The 19454-nt window shown below is 48.7% G+C and overlaps 1 protein-coding gene across 1 annotated transcript in view; it reads left to right on the top strand.

Annotated features, from left to right (window-relative positions):
- The window catches only part of ERGIC1 (endoplasmic reticulum-golgi intermediate compartment 1), a 48231-nt gene that overhangs the window by 1758 nt on the left and 27019 nt on the right, over positions 1–19454 (top strand). The window contains 3 exon segments of the mRNA XM_012554121.2: positions 12214–12284; positions 12286–12318; positions 17824–17884. Coding sequence (XP_012409575.1) covers positions 12214–12284; positions 12286–12318; positions 17824–17884 — 165 coding nt within the window.

Below are 19454 nucleotides of genomic sequence, written 5' to 3'. Positions count from 1 at the left end.
AAGTGCTTCAAGTCCTCTTCATTTTCAGTAAGCAAGGTTATGTCATCTGCATATTGCAGGTTGTTAATGAGTCTTCCTCCAATCCTGGTGTCGCGTTCTTCTTCGGGTAGTCTAGCTTCTCAGATTATTTGCTCAGCATACAGGTGAAAGGATACAACCCTGACACACCCCTTTGCTGACTTTAAACCATACAGTATCCCCCTGTTCTGTTCCAACAACTGCCTCTTGATCTATGTACAGGTTCCCTATGAGCAAAATTAAGTGTTCTGGAATTCCCATTCTTCACAATGTTATCCATAATTTGTTATGACTGACGCAGTCGAATGCCTTTGCATAGTTAATAAAACACAGGTAAACATCTTTCTGGTATTCTCTGCTTTCAGCCAAAATCTGTCTAACATCAGCAATGATATAGCTTGTTGCACATCCTCTTCTGAATCTGGCTTGAATTTTTGGCAGTTCCATGTTGATGTACTGCTGCAACCGTTTTTAATTATCTTCAGCATGACTTTACTTGCATGTGATATTAATGATATTGTTTGATAATTTCCGTATTCCGTTGGATCACCTTTCCTTAGAATGAACATGAATATGGATCTTTTCCAGTCAGTTGGCCAGGTAGCTATCTTCCAAGTTTCTTGGCATAGACGAGTGAACGCTTTGCATCCATTGGTTGAAACATCTCAGTTGATATTCCGTCAGTTCCTGGAGCCTTGTTTCTCGCCAGTGCCTTCAGTGCAGCTTGGATTTCTTCCCTCAGCACCATCGGTTCTTGATCATATGCTACCTTATGAAATGGTTGAATGTCAACCAGTTCTTTTTGGTACAGTGACAGTGTGTATTCCTTCCATCTTCTTTTGATGCTTCCTATGTCATTCAATATTTTGCCCATAGAATCGTTCAGTATTGCAGCTCGAGGCTTGAATATTTTCTTCAGTTCTTTCAGCTTGAGAAATGCCGGGTGTGTTTTTCCCTTTTGGTTCTGTAACTCCAGGTCTTTGCACATGTCATTATAATAGTTTACTTTGTCTTCTCAGGCCACCCTTTGAAATCTTCTGTTCAGCTCTTATACTTCATCATTTCTTCCTTTCACTTTAGCTACTCTACATTCAAGAGCAAGTTTCAGAGTCTCTTCTGACATCCATTTTGGTGTTTTTTTACTTTTCTATCTTTTTAATAACCTGTTGTTTTCTTCATGTGTGATGTCCTTGATGTCATCCCATAACATGTCTGGTCTTCAGTCATTAGTGTTCAGTGGATCAAATCTTTTCTTGAGATGGTCTCTAAATTCAGGTGGGATATACACAAGGTCATACTTTGGCTCTCATGGACTTCTTTTAATTTTCTTCAGCTTCAGCTTGAATTTGCACCTGAGCAATTGATGGTCTGTTCTGAAGTCGGCCTCTGGCCTTCTTCTAACTGATGATATTGAGCTTCTCTATCATCTCTTTCCACAGATTTAGTCGATTTGATTCCTGTGTATTCCATCCGGGGAGGTCTATATATATAGTCACCATTTATGCTGTTGAAAAAAGGTATTTCCAATGAATAAGTCATTGGTCTTGCAAAATTCTGTCATGCCATCTCTGACATTGTTTCTGTCACAAAGGCCATACTTCAAACTACCAGTCCTTCTTCTTTATTTCCAACTTTCACATTCCAATCACCAGTAATTATCAATGCATTTTAATTGCGTGTTCGATCAATTTCAGACTGCAGAAATTGGTAAAAATCTTCAATTTCTTCATCCTTGATGTTAGTGGTTGGTGTGTAAATTTGAATAATAGTTATATTAATTGGTCTTCCTTGTAGGCATGTGGATGTTATCCTATGACTGACAGTGTTGTACTTCAGGATAGATCTTGAAATGTTCTTTTTGACGATGAATGCAATGCCATTCCTCTTCAGTTTGTCATTCCTGGCATAGTAGGCCACATGATTGTACAATTCAGAATGGCCAATACCAGTCCATTTCAGCTCACTAATGCGTAGAATATCGATGTTTATGTGTTCCATTTCATTTTTTTTTAACTTCCAACTTTCCTTGATTCATACTTCATACATTCCATGTTCCAATTATTAATGGTATTTGCAGCTGTTTCTTCTCATTTTGAGTCATGCCTCATCAGCAAATGAAGGTCCTGAAAGCTTGACTCTATCCACATCATTAAGGTCAGCTCTACTTTGAGGAGGCAGCTTTTCCCCAGTCGTATTTTGAGTGCCTTCCAACCTGAGGAGCTCATCTTTCAGCATTATATCAGACAATGGTCCGCTGCTATCCATAAGGTTTTCACTGGCCAGTATTTTCAGGAGGAGATCAACCAGATCCTTCTTCCCACTCTGTCTTAGTCTGGAAGCTCTGCTGAAACCTGTCCACCATGGATGACCCTGCCTGTATTTGAAATACCGGTGGCATGGTTTCCAGCATCACAGCAACACGCAAGCCGCCACAGTACAACAAACTGACAGATGAATGGTGGAAACAGGCAGTAAACAAACTACAAAGCATTTCTGTGGGTGGTAAGTGCTGGGACGAGGAATAAAGTAGGGGAGGTGTGACTGGGGTGGATTGAAAGTACCTGGTCAGCTCCAAAGGGCTGTTCAACTGTTACCATATTTTTACGCAAATAACCCACACCTTCTGTGTTTGTTTGCCAGCCACACCCTCCTCCCTACCCCATGAGGTGCCCTGGCAAGTGCAGTATGCTAATTTTTCTTCACAGCAACATATAAAAAAATAACTGGCGTAGACGCCCATGAAAGTACCTCATAGGGAGCTGGCAGACAAATGCAAGTGTGTTTTATGCTTGTGAAATATAGTACTGTTGTTCTGTCACTGCAACCAGCTTTCTGAGATTCATCCTTGTTCAGACCCTAGGACAAGGATGTGAGCATGGGGTATGTACTTGGGAGGGCCATCGAAGAGCACTCAGCACATGCTCATCACTTATCTAAGCCCTTTTTAGGTATTTTCGCAGTGGATCCTCACAATAACCCTCTGATGTTGGCTCCATTTAACAGAGAGGTTGAACATCTTGCCCAAGGTCACACAGCTACCCCAAATCCCAAAAACTCCCTTTCCCAGTCTCATTCAGACCAAGCCCCTTGCCCATCCCTGGCTTCTGCTTTCCCTCCTCCAGCCTTCCAGAATGCCCTTCCTTTGATCTCCAGCATCTGAAGTGGAGGTTGCAAGCTCACTGGCCACATCCAGCCCAAAGACATGTTATGCTGATCCTGTACAGCTTTTAAATACATCAGAGCCAATATTAAAAGGTCAGGAGTTTTTGCATTTAAAATAAGTCCAGCTTTCTAGGTTTTTTTGAAGAGTTAGAGGCTCTAGCTACACTGGGCGCACATTTCATTAGCAACAATTGTCTGGAGCCAAGAGCAGCTGCCCCTTCTGGACAGCGTGTGGTCTCACCCTTCCACAGTCCCTGCTGGATGGCTAGAAGCCTGGGCTCGGCTGGATCACTGGGGTGGCTGGACCTGTCTCTCTCTCCATGTAGCCTCAGGGCCTCTCCCTCTCCACATGGTCTCCGTGTGGTCTTTCTAGCCGAGTAGATGGACTTCGTACATCATTGCTCAGGGCTCCCTTAAGTGCTAAAGCAGAAGCTGCCAGGCCCCTGTAAGGTTTAAACTGGAACTGGGAGAATGTCACTTCTGCTGCATTTTATGGATTAAAGTGAGTCATGTGGCAGCCCAGGTTCAGTGTGGGAGGTGACAACCTTAAGGACATGGGAATGAGGAGGCATGGTTCATTGGGGGCTCTCTGTGGAAATTAGCTACACTCTGGAATTTGGATTTTATTGTGGTTGCAGTGGGAAGCCATTTGAGGGTTTTAAGCAGGTAAGCGATATAACCAGATTTACACTTTAGAAATGCACTGTCCAATAAGGTAGCCACAAGCCATATGAGGCTCTTTAAATTTAAATTAATTAAAATGAAGACAAATGTAAAATTCAGTTCCTTCATCACACTGGCCATATATCAAGTGCTCAATGACCATACATGGCTAATGGCCACCATATTGGACAGTGCAGATACAGAACATTTCCACCCTTGCAGAAAGTTCTATTGGACAGCACAGCTTTAGAAAGAGGACTCTGGCAGCTTGTGGGTGGTGGGCTGGAAGGGACCAAGAGCAGAGATTGTGGACGGTGGACAACGGTTGTAGCACTGGAGTTGGGGAGAAGTGGTCAGATTAGGGAAGTATCTTGGATGTAGAGCCAACAAGACTCACTCTTGGTTGGATGCAGGGGTGAGGGCAAGAGTAGAATCAAAGAAAACTCCTGAGTTTTTGTCTAGACAACTGGGCAGTCCCATTTTTGGGATGTGGAAGCTTGGGAAGCATGGATTTCCTATAGGAATGGGGCTGGGAATTTGTAGTTCAGTTCTGGACATAATGCATTTGGGATTCCCATTAGGTGTCTATCTACTAATTAAGCTGAGATGTTACATTGGAAGCTGGGGGTGTGTTTCTGGATTCAGGAGAGAGATGTAGGCTAGAGATTTAGATGTGGGAGTCATCAGTGATAGATGATACTGGAAGGCATAATGTCTAGGTCAGCACAGATCAGCTGCTCAAAGTGAGGCCCTACAGCTCCTGTCCGGAGGTGAGATGAAAAGGCAGAGAGGGTCAGGAGCTGGTTGAATGGACACACTATCCAGAGTGGAAAGGAAGAGTGTGCTGTCACAGTATAGGGAGAGCAACTAGGGTCACATAGCTATGTGTGTATCAATTTTTGTATGAGAAACTGACTTGAATTATAAACTTTCACTTAAAGCACAATTTAAAAAAAAAAAAAAGTGGGGCTCTAGACCAGCATCTTCAGCATCCTGTTAGTGTTGTTGTGTTGTTTGCCGTTGATTCGATTCTGACTCATAGCGACCCCATAGGAGAAAGTAGAGCTGCCGCGTGGGGTTTCCTAGGTTGAAATCTTTATGGGAGCAGATTACCAGATCTTTTCTCCCGTGGAGTGGCTGGTGGTTTCAAACAACCAAACTTTGGTTTAGCAGCCCAGTGCTTAACTATTGTGCGACCAGCCTCCTGGGAACTCTTTAGATGTGAAAATTCTCAGGCCCCACTTCAGACTTACTGAATTAGCAAGCTCTCGTGGTGCAGTGGTTAAGAGCTTGGCTGCTAACCAAAAGATCAGCAGTTTGAATCCACCAGCTTCTCCTTGGAAACCCTATGGGGCAGTTCTGCTCTGTTCTATAGGGTTGCTAGGAGTCAGAATCGACTTGATGACAGCGGTTTGGTTTTTCAGTTTTTTCCAGAGGATTGTGATACCACTAAAGTTTGAAGAGAGCTTGATGTTGGTCTAAGTGAGATTATCTAGGAAGGGAGTATAGAGCAATGTTCTAAACCTGGGGTCCACAGACACTCCAAGGAGTGCAGATAAAATTCAGGGGGTCCATGAACTTGGATAGTGTATCAGGGTTCTCCCGAGAAACAGAACCAACAGGAGAATACATATATACATATATGTATGTATGGGTGTGTATATATATACATTTATATATGTACATATATATATGTACATAGAGAGAGAGAGATTAATTTATTTTAAGGAATTAGTTCACGCAGTTGTAGAGTCTGGCGAGTCCAAAATCCATAGGTCAGGTGACAGGCTGGAAACTGTTACAGTCTTGAGGCAGAATTCCTTCTCTGGGAAACCTCCTTTTTTGTTCTTTAGTCCTTCAGCTGAATGCTTGAGGCCAATCCTCATTATGGAGGGTAATCTGCTTTACTTAAGGCCAACTGATCGTAGATGTTAATCACATCCTCAAAATATTTTCACAGCAACATCTAGACTCATGTTTGACCAAACAACTGGGCCCCGTAGCCTTGCCAAGTTGACACATAAAACTAACAATCACAGATGGGGAAAAAATTACATCTTTATTTTTACTAAGCTGTGTCTCAAATTTAGCATTTCCTGCTGTGACAGATACAAGCAACAAATCACAGTATTATTAGCAGTACCTGTGACATTGCTTGGAGCCCTGGTGGCACAGTGGTTAAGAGTTCAGCTGCTAACCAAAAGGTCAGCAGTTTGAATCCACCAGCCATTCCTTGGAAACCCTGTGGGGCGGTTCCACTCTGTCCTATGGTGGTGCTATGAGTTAGAATCGACTCGATGGCAATGGGTTTGGTTTGGGTTTTGTGACATTGCCACCAACAGGAATTGCCAGTATTTTTATATCACATTACAGTTGTTGCAGGTAATTTTGAGATATTGTTTATATTCATCACTGCCTTGAAATTATAATAATCATCTGGCCTACCACTAAATCCCAGATAAGTGGGTGGAATCCGTGGTGGGCCTAGGCTCTTCCCTCTGCCTCCAATACCTCTCTCAGTCCCCACTTTATCAGCCTGGAGAACCGCTGCTCATCACAGGTCTAGTTGACGTGGGTCCCTCTGGGGAAGCCTTCCCTCCCCTTCCCCTGCCCGTCCGCCTCCATCTTCGCCCCTTCTTGCCCTTATCACGCTGTTATTATAGTTCATTTCCTCTTCTAGACTTCTGTTCCTTGACTTTGTTTAACCAGTGTCCCTCTTTTGGTTAATTCCTTCATATTGTTGTTGTTACCTGCTGTCGAGTTGGCCCCTGACTCACAGCAATCCCATGCCCAATGGAGTGAAATAATTGCCTGGGCCTGTGCCATCCCCATCATCAGTTACAGACTGGACTGTTGTGATTCATAGAGTTTTCATGGATGATTTTTGGAAGTAGATCACCAGGCCTTTCTTCCTAGCCTGTCTTAGTCTGGAAGCTCCTCAGAAGCCTGTTCAGCATCATGCAACATGCAAGCCTTCACTGACAGATGGGTGGTGGCTGCACATGAGGTGCGTTGGCCAGGAATCAAAACCAGGTCTCCCACATGGAAGACAAGAATTCTAGCACTAATCTATCAGTGTCCTCATAATTCCCTTATACATCCAGGCTATTGAGTGCCTACTCTATTTCCTGACTTCATGCTTGGCTCTGGGATGCAGAGCTGAGAGAAACAACCATCATTCCCGCCCTTGGAGATGTTCACGGTCTTTAACGGGGTTGACAGCTACCACACAGGTAAACATTCAAACGAGGAAATGCATGGTTTGATAAAGTAGCTGTGGAGAGATAAATAGGGTGTTTTGATGGAGAGTAAGGGAGGAGACCCACTGAGGCCAGGTTGTAAGGGAAGGCCTGGCTGAGGGATGGCAGGTGAAGATAAACAGACACACGCTTCTCAATTTTGAGGGCCTTCCCCAAGGAGGTGTGATCACCAGGCTTAAAAAAAAAAATAGGTATGCCCCAGATGGTGAGCAAGGGGGCACTGTGTTTATTCAGCTCTACATGCCCAGCGCCCAGCCCAGAGTGGGCACAGGAGACAGGATGAGGACCCAGGAGACAACCCAGCCACCACACCCTTCCACCTCCCAACAAACATGTCCGAGGCTGCAGCCTGCTCCCCTCAGACAGCTATGTTGGGGCTCCTGGCTGGCTCTGGGTGAACTGGGTGGCTGGTGGCTTCACAGTATGGTGCAGAGACCTTGCTGTTGTGGGTCACAGACCTGTGGTTGAGAAGTCTGGCAGTGATGCCCACCAATTGAGTAATTCTGGGCAATTTAGCTTCTCTGAGCCTCAGTTTTCCTATCTATAAAATGGGGATGTTAATACTGACCACACAGGTGGTGAAGCATGAACGAGTTAAAATACATCAAGGTAAGAGGACATTTGCAGAGCCTATGACTTAAGAGCTTACATCAGTGTCTCTGAGGGGTTTTAAAAACACGTAGCCGGAGCCAGCCCCACACCCTTGCCCCGGCTGTATCCTTAGACTGCAGGCCATGGCTCAGGCCACCCTCTGCCCTCTACCCTTGGTGTCTTGGTTTCCTAGTGTTGCTGTAACAGAATTACCACAAGTGGGGGCTTTAAAGAACAGACATTTATTTTCTCAAATTTAGGAGGCTAGAAGTCTGAATTCAGGGCGCCAGCTCTAGGGGAAGGCTTTCTGTCTGTCAACTCTGGAGGAGGGTCCTTATCTCAGCTTCCTGTAGCCCCAGCAGCATTCCTCAGTTCCTTGGAAATCTCCACATGGCATCTGTCTTCCCTGTTTCTGTGTGTCTATGCTGCTCCTTATAACTCCTAGTGATTAGGTTTAGGAAATACCCAACACCGATGTGGCATCATTAACTTAACAAAGAAAACCCTATTCCCATATAGGGTTACATCCCCAGGTATAGGGATTACGTCATGTATTTGCGGGAAAACAATTCAATCCCGTAACAGAGGGAGTAGAGAGTTCATGCTCTGCGTTGTTAGTGGTTCATGCCTTCAAGGAGCTCCCGTTAAGGGGCAGTCAGACAGTCAGATAAGGAAGCCCACAGTGACAGCACACTGTGGTGATGGAGGTCAGCAGCTGCCCCCCCCCCCATCTCCCAGCATCAGACTCAGACTTGCCCCGCGGCTCCTTATCCAGCCATCAGGAAGTCGGCCCACAGCCAGATGCCAGACAGAGTTTGCATGTTCTCAGCTGCACAGGCAGCCCCCAGCAGCCTGGCAGAGATGACGTAGTAACCTCACTTCTATAGCCCAGCCCGCAGGAGGAGGAAAGGATGGGGCAAGAGTGTGGGCCTGGCACCGCTATATGTTTTTAAAACCCCTCAGAGGTGCTGACGTAGATTCCTAAGTCACAGGCTCTGCAAACGTCCTCTTGTCGTTATTCAGCCCAGCGTGTGCTGGCATGAGTCAGCTACCTGTGATGGATTCTGTGTGGAGCGGGGAGTGGGTTACTGAGTCACAGCCTCGAGGGGCTGGCCAGCGGGGGGCAGGTGCATGGGAGCCAGCGCCTTGACTCATGTAACACTGGGAGCATGAGGCCCAGGCCCTACACCCCATTCTGAACTCTGCCCAGGGCCCAGTCCAGGGCAGGCCCCATAGAGAGGCCCCAGAAGGACACACGCTGGACAGCTAGCAGCTTCTTAACTTCTGGGGGTGGTAGTCCACAGGAACCTTAGTTCTGAGTGTATCATGTGAATTTTTTATAAGGAGAACGTATCCAGGTATTATTTATGTAAGTAAAACTGAATGAATAAAAAAGAAAAAAATACAGTAGGCCTTTCCCCATCACCCTGCCTTTGTATATGCCATTCCCACTTCCAGAAGGCCCTTAACTATTGCTCTGATGTCAAACTTGTGTTCATTCTGCAAACTCAATGCAATACCAACAGCCAAGTGCTTTGCACGTGTCATCTCTAAGGCACAGAGTGGTTATTAACCTGCCTAAGGCTCCCTAGGAGCCCTGGTAGCGCAGTGGTTAAGAGCTCACCTGCTAACCAGAAGGTCGGCAGTTCGAATCCATTAGCCGCTCCTTGGAAACCCTATAGTGCCGTTCTCTGTCCTGTATGGTCGCTATGAATCTGAATCAACTCGACAGCAACGAGTAAGGCCTCCCCTCTAGGAAGGAGGCTAGACTTGAGCCCCGTATGTGGAATTCAGAGGCCCCAAAGCAGATGCTAAACCTCTAGGGACCTGTTACTGAGCTGTCCTTCTGGCTCCACCCCAGACACAGTGGGTTGTCCCTGCTCTGTGCTCCCTGGGCCAGGTCCCAGCTACCATTCTAGCCCACAACATCTTAGCTGTGAGTTCGCTGAGGCTGAGACCAGGCCCTGTTCTGCTTGGCACTGCCATGTCAGTTCAAACCTCAGGCCCTATGACGACAGGAATATCCCTGCAGGAAGGCCACCACCCTCTGTGTTTGAAACAGGCGCGCTTGAAAAATAAGTGGACTTTGGTTGACGGCACATGCTAGACCCTGGGCTGTATTCCTTCCAATCAGGCAGCTCGCTGAATCTTGGTTGAGCTGGAATAGGATAAAATCTGAGTTGTTTGGTGTGGCATTCAGAGCCCTTGATGAACCGCCTCACCTCCCTCTTTTATTTTATATATAATTTATTTTCTTCTTTGTTGTTGTTGAGAATATTCACAGCAGAGCACACACCAGTTCAACAATTTCTACGTGTGCAACTCAGGGACATTGATTACATTCTCCCACCTCCTTCTTATGCCTCTTTATTTCTTGCCACCACCACCATCCTCAGGTCCCTCTTTTATTCAGGGCTTTAGCAATACCAAGGAGCCCTGGTGGCACAGTGGTTAAGAGCTCAGCTGCTAACCTAAAGGTCGGCAGTTTGGGTTCACTAGCACTCCTTGGAAACCCTGTGGGGCAGTTCTACTCTGTCCTATAGGGTCGCTATGAGTCAGAATCGACTTGACAGCCATGGGTTTGGTTTTTGGTTTTGGTTCAGCAATACCAAACTCTGCCCATTCCTTAAACACACCTTCTACACTGGGCAATCTCTGGCCTCCACACTTGTTCCTGCTGTTCCCTCTGCCCAGGTGCCTTTCCTCCTCTTCCTGGCTGATGGAAACTCACCTTTGGAGCCTTAGTATAATTGTGTCCTTACCCCTGAGAAGCCCTCCTTGAACCCACCCTATACCCCTCTCCATGGCCCACACGGTCTGTGCATCCCTCTGGCCTGGGGTGGATCACTCAGGCTTTCATCTGTTCTGAGTCTGTTGAAGCAGTCCAGGGACGTACCCAGGGCCAGGGCCAAGTCATCTCCCCACACCCGGCACCTCCTGAACAACTGACCCCATGGGCCATCTGTAGCAAATGGTCTCTAGGCATCAGTGGGAAGGTGTGTCACGTGGTGCTTAAGACATGAGTTTAAACCTTGGCTCTGCAGCTTACTTGGCATGTGACCTCAGCAAATTTCTTCACTACTGTGAACCTTAGTTTCCTCTTCTGTAGAATGAAATTATCAGATATCTAACTCAAGAAGTCTGTTTTAAGGATTAAATGCCATTCATTTAATTGTGCACCTGCTATGTGCCTTGGGCTGGGAAATACAGCAGGGAACAAAACAGATAAGAATCCATACTGGCATGGAACTCACATTCCAGTGGGAGGAGACAGATGAGAACAAGACAAGATGCCAGGCAGTGCCAGGTGCTATGGAGAGAAGTAAAGCAGGGTAAGGAGAAAAGGGAGTTGGGGGGAGGGTGCTCTTTCAGACAGAGAGGTCAGGAAAGCCCCTCTGATAAGGTGCCACTTGAGCAGAGGCCTGAGGGAGGTGAGGAGAGCCATGTGGAAGAAAGTTTCAGGAAGGGGGAGTGGCAGGTGCAAAGGCCCTAAGGTGACCATGCTGGGCACTGCTCCAGGAACAGCAGGCAGCCATGTGACCAGAGGGGAGTACTCAGACGAGAGAGCACAGGAGACGAGGGCAGAGGGAGTGTCCAGGTGGCCAAAGCACACCCTGCTTTGTGGGCCACTGAGGATCGGGGCTTCTCCCTGGAGATAAATGGAAGCCTTGAAGGGTGCTGAGCAGAGGAGTGATGAGATCAAACATAGGGGTTAAAAGGGTCCCTCTGGCTGCTGTCAAGGGAAGGCCTGGGGTGGGGGACAAGGGCGGAAGCTGGGAGCCCAGTGAGGAGGCTGCTGTCAGTGTCCAGTCAAGAAAGGGCCTTGGATAAGCGAAGCAGTGGTGGCTTGATGAGAGGCCAGATGCTAGGTATCCTCTGAAGATGGACTGACAGGATGTGGGGTGTAGGAAGAAGAGTCCAGGAGGACATGAGGGATTTTGATCTGAGCAGCTGGGAGGATGGAAAAGTCTTTTGTTGAAGCAGGGAGGCACAGGAGAATCTGTGGGGGCCCTTGGCACACTGTTACCGTCAATGTCGTTCATTCCACAGGTGTTCATTCATCACCTTTCACTGGCTAGGTCTGTGAGGGTCTTCAGACCCAGGGAGGAAATGAGGCTCTTGCAGACCTGTCTCTGGGGATCCCACAGTCTAGGGTGATGTGGCAAAGTTGGTAGGGAGAAAATCTTGATTTGGGGCTCAAGGAGGCCCCTGCTGGTCTGCAGGCCCAAAGGTCATCCCCCAACCCACTGTGGGCCAACAGCTCAGAGTCCATAGAGGTTGATGGTGAGCAGCTGCCAGTCCACCATGCTGGGCACTTTACACACGTTTTCTCATTGGGTAGATACTATTACTGCCCCATTCCACAGATGAGGAAGCTGACGCTCAGTAAAGGGCAGTGACTCCCCCAGAGTCACACAGCTGGGAAATATTCAAGCCGGGATCCAAACCCAGCATCCGGCTCTGTACCCCACCCTCTGGGGCAGTCGACCAAATGCTTGAAGCATGTGTTTCTTCCCAGGTCCCGGGCAACTTCCATGTGTCCACACACAGTGCCACAGCCCAGCCACAGAACCCGGACATGACGCATGTCATCCACAAGCTCTCCTTTGGGGACACGCTGCAGGTGAGCAGGGAGCACGCAGGGAGCATGGCCAATGGTGGGTGTGCAGGGGCTGTGTTACCAGTACCCTCTGCTCTCTGGGATCAGGGTGAGTCTTCTGGAGGGGATGCCTGCCCCATAAACAACTACTTTATTATTTCCTTTGAGTGCAGTGGCTGCAGTTTTGACGGTGCACTGGACTGGGCACCCTGAGTTGAGCCCGTGGCCTGAGGGCCAGGGACTCACTGTTAATGAGCAAGGACTAAGGGCCAGAGCTTTCCCTGCATTCATGAGTCCTTTTCACTGCAGCCCAGGAGGTCAGTGAAGTACCCGTTTCACAGACACGGAGGCTGGGCCAGAGAAGCCATTCACCTAGGGTCCCCCAGCAGGCAGTCTGTCTGACCCCAGAGTCCAGCTCATTGCCCTTCACAGCTATCTCTTCTACCCTGCTTAGTGCCCGTGTCTGTTAAATAGGGATGATGAAAGTATCCCTTGCTGTCATGTTCAAGCAGACACCCAGGGGGCGCCATTGGCGGGTCCTACATGCCAGCTTTTCCTGCGGCAGCAGCTCCAACAGGGCTCTTCCTCCACTGTGAATGTGCGGTAAAGAACCAAACACCCCTGCTTGCTGCAGCTGCGGTGGGGGTGCTGACGTTCTCTCTGTCCTCCACTCCCCACAGCCATTCCGAAGGTCGATTCTATTTTACAGAGAGGGAATGAGGCTCCGAAAGGGGACGTGATTGCCGCAGGCCATATTGCAATGACGTGGCCGAGCTGGGATCCTGACCCCAAGCCATTCATAATGCGATTCCTGATCCCTGGCTACGGGTGCTCGGTGGGTGCCCTCCAGCCACAGTGTTGTGCCCTTGGGCCCACACAGTCCCATAAGCGCACGGACAAACACTGTTCTGACACATGTGTGCACACATCTGCTCAGACTGGCACACCCACTCAAAGATGTGCCTGATGTACACATGCTGGTATGTATACTCCAAGATGTGTGCACACACTCATCCCTGAACACACACACACACACCCATGCATGCACACACTCAGGCACGCACACAGACACACCTGCTGTACAGCATGCTCACCAATATTCCCCACACCAACTCGGTCATCCCTACACACACCACCCGGAGACACAAGCAGCCCCGCCCAAGCTGGAGCCTCTCAAATACAGACTCATGGATCAAACTCATACCGACATTGCCCCACTTACTCACACGTGCCACATATATCCATCTACTGGCAACGATAATACCTGTCGTGGGTTGAATGCTTTCTGTGTGCCAAGCACTGTGCTTCACAAGCACTGTCTTGAGTCTCTCAGCCTGCCCAGGACTACAGACTCACTCCCTTCAGGCAGAGTCTCACGGGATTCACCTCCAGCCCCTCCAACCAAGGGACTGTTGTGTGGAGGCTGAGAGCGTGGGTTCCCAAGCCTGCCTTTCTGGGTTCAAATCCTGGCTCCACCACTTACTAATTGCATGACCTCAGGCAAATTATTTATTCTTTCCGGGCCTCAGTTATCTCATCTATAAAATGGGGACGATAGTGGTACCTGCCTTATATGGTTGTTGTGAGGATGAAGTGAGTAGTCCATATAAAGCTCGCAGACCAATGCCTGACACAGAGTCAGTGGTCAAAGAAGGTAGCTGTTACCATGGTTGCAGTTCTTGTTGTTTGCTCTCGCTCCAGGCCAGGCCCTGCGGGATAAAGCCTGTTGCTGGCCCACAAGGGGCTCACTGCAGTGGAGGAGACAGACACATGGAGTGGTTACCACTCACGGTGAGACGGGCTGATAAAACGCAGGCAGGCAATAGGGCCGAGGGCCCTCCACATACCAAGAGTCAGGCAGCACTCTAGCTGCCTTTATCCCCATCAAGCAGCTCACCAAATCCTCACAACTTCCCTGGCACTATAAACCTCAGTGTGCACATGGGAAACTGAGGCACAGAGAGCGGGCATCCTATGCCCAAGGTCATGCAGCCCATTAGTGGCACAGCTAGGATTCGAAGCCAGTCTTTACACCACACCACAGTCCTTCCATACAGGGAGCTTTTGACACCTTCAGCCTGCAGGGCACTTTCTCACTTAGAGAGCAGTGTTTTGAATGAGGCCTTATTTAATCCCACAAAAACTTCCTCAAGGATACTGAACAGGATTTATTTTTCCTGATGAGGAAACTGGGTCAGAGCAGTTCAGTAACTTGCCCAAGGTCACACAGCTTGTAAGAAACCCAGGTATGTCTGGGCCCAGGTCTTCCTTTACTATGCCTCATACAGTAGTGTATTCATCAGACCCCCTGGAAATTTCTGCTCTGCACCAGGCTCTAAGCCAGGCCCTGGGGTTATAGTGATGAATAAACAATACAGGGTCCTCACCCTCAAGTGAAGAAGAAATAAATTGTAAATAAACATGATACTATAGAGCGAGGAGCTCCCTGAGTAGTGAAAAGGTTAACACGTTCAGCTGCTAACCAAAAGGTTAGAAGTTCAAGTCCACTCAGAGGCACCTCAGAAGAAAGGCCTGGGGATCTACTTCTGAAAATTCAGCCACTGAAAATGCTATGAAGCACAGTTCTACTCTGATGGGTTGCCATGAGTCAGAGTTGACTGACTGGTAGTAGTGACAGAGCGAGGAGTGCTAAGGATAACAGAAGCACAGGATGTTGGGGTGGGGTACCCTTGGCCTGGGAGGTCAGGGAGGGCTTCCCAGAGGAGGTGATATCCAGCCAAGCCCTGCAGGGTGAGAAGGGTTTGGCCAGGAACAGGACAGGGAAGTAGGTCCCACACAGGGGGCATCTCACACATCACCTGTCTCCTGGAGCATCTACTATATGACACAACCAACTGTTCATTTTCAAACCTCAAGAATATTTTTAGAAAAATGGATCAGCAAATGTCCACGACCCCAGAGTGATGCCAGCAGGCTGGGGAAGGAGGGCTCAGGAGTGTCCACCTGACACGTGACGGGAGAGACCGATGTCAGATTCAGGAAGGTGGGGACTGCCTGGGTCAGGGTGTGTCTTAGAAAGACCACCTCATCTACTGTGAGGAAGATGGATCCATGAGGCAAGACTGGAGGCAGGGAAGCGAGGGCAAGGCTGCAGGCCCAGGCCTGGGATGATGAAGGCCCACCTGAAGCAGGTAGAGGGGAGAGAAGAGGGGCTGGAGAGAGAGAAGAAGCCGTCCTGTATTGCTGTGTGCAGGTGCCATAACAGAGAAAAAGCAACAGCCCTATGCTTAGTCATTTGTTGTTGTTAACTGCTGTCGAGTCAGCCCCTGACTCATGGACACCCCATGCCCAATGGGGCAAAATGCTGCCTGTTCCTGTGCCAACCCCGTAATCAGTTGCAGATCGGACTATTGTGACCCATAGCGTTTTCAGGGGCTGGTTTTCAGAAGTAGATGGCCAGGCCTTTCTTCCTAGTCCATCTTAGTCTGGAAGCTCTGCTGAAACCTGTTCAACATCATAGCAACACACAGCCTCCACTGACAAACGGGTGGTGGCTGTTCATGAGGTACATTGGCCAGGAATTGAACCTGGGTTTCCCACATGGAAGGTCAGAATTCTACCGCTAAACCACCATGGCCCTCATGCTTAGTCTTTAGTGCATGGAAGTATGATTTTTTTTTTTTTTAAATGTACAAGACTCAGCTGAGGGTCTATCCATGCATCCAGTCTACAAGTGGTTTTTGAACACCTACTATGTGTCAGGCCTTGGACACATGGTGAGGAAGACATGGTCCCTGCCCATGTGGAGCTTACAGTTCAGAGGGGCAGACAGATGTTAATCAATAATCATACAAATAAATGCAACAGAAAACTGTGAATGTTCTAGCGCTCTTGTCTCCATAACCACCATTCCCTTGGGTTAGAAACCAAGTCTTCCAAGTCAGTTTCAAGGCAGCAAAGGGACAAACTTTCATTTGGGTTTGTGGAGAGTGTGCAGTTCTGTTAAGCACTTAATAAGCTTCAGCCACCTGAGACGAGGATCAGGTCACTCACATGTTGCCCACTGATCCTAGATAAAGACCAGACCCCTGCCCAGGCCCTCTCTGCTGGAGCCTGTTCCCACTACCTCTTGACCTTCCTACCTTCCCACTCCTGACCCTCTTCCTCCCTGTGGCCACTTGGGCCTTTATCTTCCTCAGTCACCAGGCTCAGGCCTTTGCACATGCTGCCTGCCTGGTTAACTCGCCACTTTCCTTTAGATCTTGGTGTCGGTGCCACTTCCTCCAAGAAGCCCACCAGGGCCTCTCTACCTCAATACAAGTAAACCAGTTGCCATTGAGTCAGCACTGACTCATGGTAACCCTATGTGCATCAGAGTAGAATGTGCTCCATGGAGTTTTTAATGGCTCTGGTCTCTCCGAAGTCTCCAGGCCTTTCTTCTCAGGCGCCTCTGGGTGGACTCGAGCCTCCAATCTTTCAGTTAGCAGCCGAGCACGTTAATTGTTTGCACCATTCAGGGACTCCATCTAGCTCAGTAACCCGTGTTCAACGTGTCCATGGTGCTGTGTCCCTGTGCTTTGCCTGCCTTGTCCTGCTTTAGATGCTCCTTGGGGCTGACCTTGTTTCCCATTGGCCCTTAGGGAAGAGAAGGAATGAGGCCTTCAGGCTCCCATGCTACAGCGGCCGCTGCACAGAGACAACAGCCCTGCTGGCTGCTGTGAGGAGGGGTCTCTTCACAACTGTTGTGTTTTCTGCAGCAAACGAGGTGCAAGGCCAGTTGTTCTGGGGTGCCCCTGCCCTCGGCTTCTCGAGTGGCCTGTCAGAGGACTGTAGGGGTCTCAGAAGGAGCATACTGGGACCCACATCCATCTTTACCTGAGTTTTCTGGATGGCTTGTTAGAACGAGCTCAAGCTTGGAGTCAGACAGACCTGGATTCAGCGCTTGCCTTAGCCACTTACCAGCTGCGGGATGCTTGACGAGTTACAGTGCTTCTCCAAGCCTTGGTTTGCTCTTCTGTAAAATGGGCCCAACGATACATCTTTAGGGGCATTGAATGAGATGACAATCAAGCGGCTTCATATGCTGGAAGCTATGCCGCCAGTATTTCAAACACCAGCAAGGTTATCCACGGTGGACAGATTTCAGCAGAGCCTCCAGACTAAGACAGACTAGAAAGAAAGGCCTGGCAATTTCCTTCCAAAAGTCAGCCAGTGAAAACCCGATGGATCACAACAGAACATTGTCTCACATAGTGCTAGAAGATGGTGCAGGACCGGACGACATTTTGTTCTGTTGTACATAACGTCGCCATGAGTCAGAGCCAACTTGGCAGTAACTAACAACAACAACCCAGGACAGAGTTGGCGTGTAGTAAGGTAGCAAGCCAGCGCCTACTGTGCGCCATTGTGCGCTGTATCTTGTTCCCCACAACTTCTCTCTGAGATGGACCTGCTTGATCCCCGTTTATACATGGCAAGGCCCCAGGGCCTTCCCAGGCCAGGCTGCACCTTCCCAGTCCCACACACCAGGCCTCCTGGTGACAGTGTCCTCTCTGTGCTTCTTTGTAGGTCCAGAACGTCCAGGGAGCTTTCAATGCTCTCGGGGGAGCAGACAGACTCAACTCCAACCGTATGTATCCCTGCCTTGGAGTCCCAGTAGAGCAGGCAGGAGGGGGAGGGCAGGGGAGGGAACATGCACCAAACACTCACTGGTACTACTTTCCAGACATCGCCTCACTCCCTTCCCACAACTGGCCTGGGAGGCAGTAGAATTACCCTCATCTTGCAGAGCAGGGAAGAAAAGTGACTTGTCCCCAGGGAAAGGAGGTGGAAGCCCTTGGCACACCACAAGGGCTCAGTCAAGGCCAGCTATTATCTTTATTATTGTGCTCATTACTATGACAGAGGCATTCTCCATGGAGATAATCACCTAAGACCGCACAGGGAGTGATGGCAGAGCCAGGGCTCATTCTGACTCCGAGTTGCACGGTGAGAACAGGTCTGTCAGTGGCTTGATCAGGGCTCACCCCCATTCAGGTCTGGCTGCCTCAGGCACCCCCCACCTTCTCCTTCCTGAATCCCTCCCACCCGTGAGTGGCTCCTGCCTGAGTTCTCTCCCTCCTCAGCTCCCCGCACCTCAGCACCTTGGCCTGCATTCAAGAGATCCCACCTGGTCTCCACACAGGTAGAGCGTGCCTGCATGCACACATACCTACACATGTGCACACCTACATGCATGCCCACACGCAGACCCACACACGTGCATGCCTTCTTGCATGCGCACACACCTACACATGCATGCACGCACCTATCTACATACACACCTATACACATGGACACACACCTTCTATGTGTATGCAGACACCTGGGGTCTTAGACCCTTGCACATTTGTCCCTGAAGTGTCCCCCCCAACAAATCAAACTTTCATTTCTCTGTGCCCCTTCGAGTCCTTGTCCATGAACAGTTGTCATTTTTCAAACCATTAGTAGAAGTTTCCATTCTGCTTTTTGTACTTGACACTGTTTCATATAACCACCATTTTTATACTTTCCAGTTGTCATTGAGTTGCACAGCTCGCAGCTCTGCCACGCTTTCATAAGGCATTTTGTTATCATTAGAAAGTTCTGTTGTTCCAGTTTTTCACCATCACAGGACTGCCTCAGATATTCATGGCGTTTGTTTCATGTTGCTCAATTGCTTTCCCGCTACATTCATGCTACGGCACCCAAACCAGTTGTCGTCAAGTCGACTCTGACTCGTGGTGACCAGGGTGTGTCAGAGCAGAACCGTGCTTCATAGGGTTTTCAATGGCTGATTTTTCGGAAGTAGATTGCCAGGCCTTTCTTCTGAGGCATGTCTGGGTGGACTTAAACCTCCAACCTTTCGGTTAGCAGACAAGCACGTTAACCATTTGCACCATCCAGGCAGCAACATCCTTTTTGACACATAGCACCTCCTTCTTGTGTTAATGCAAATGTCTGATTGTAGTAGAGGTAGGTGACTCTCCATACAGTGGCATAGTCCTTGTATTTCTCGTGTAAGGCAGTGTACTGTCCCAAGGTGATCATCCACATGTGCTTGCATTTAGTGTGGACCCTCAGCTGGCTGGTAGTGTGAGAGGATCCAGCTAGAAAGGCCTAGAGTGTGAGGGCAGATAGAAGCTGCAGGCAGAAAACCGTGCCTTCTCTGGGCTATGACA

The sequence above is a fragment of the Trichechus manatus genome, unplaced genomic scaffold (genome assembly GCF_000243295.1).
Source record: "Trichechus manatus latirostris isolate Lorelei unplaced genomic scaffold, TriManLat1.0 scaffold00011, whole genome shotgun sequence".
Lineage (NCBI taxonomy): Eukaryota > Metazoa > Chordata > Mammalia > Sirenia > Trichechidae > Trichechus > Trichechus manatus.
The sequence above is the reverse complement of the archived record's forward strand: the minus strand, read 5'-3'. Positions and strand labels throughout refer to the sequence as shown.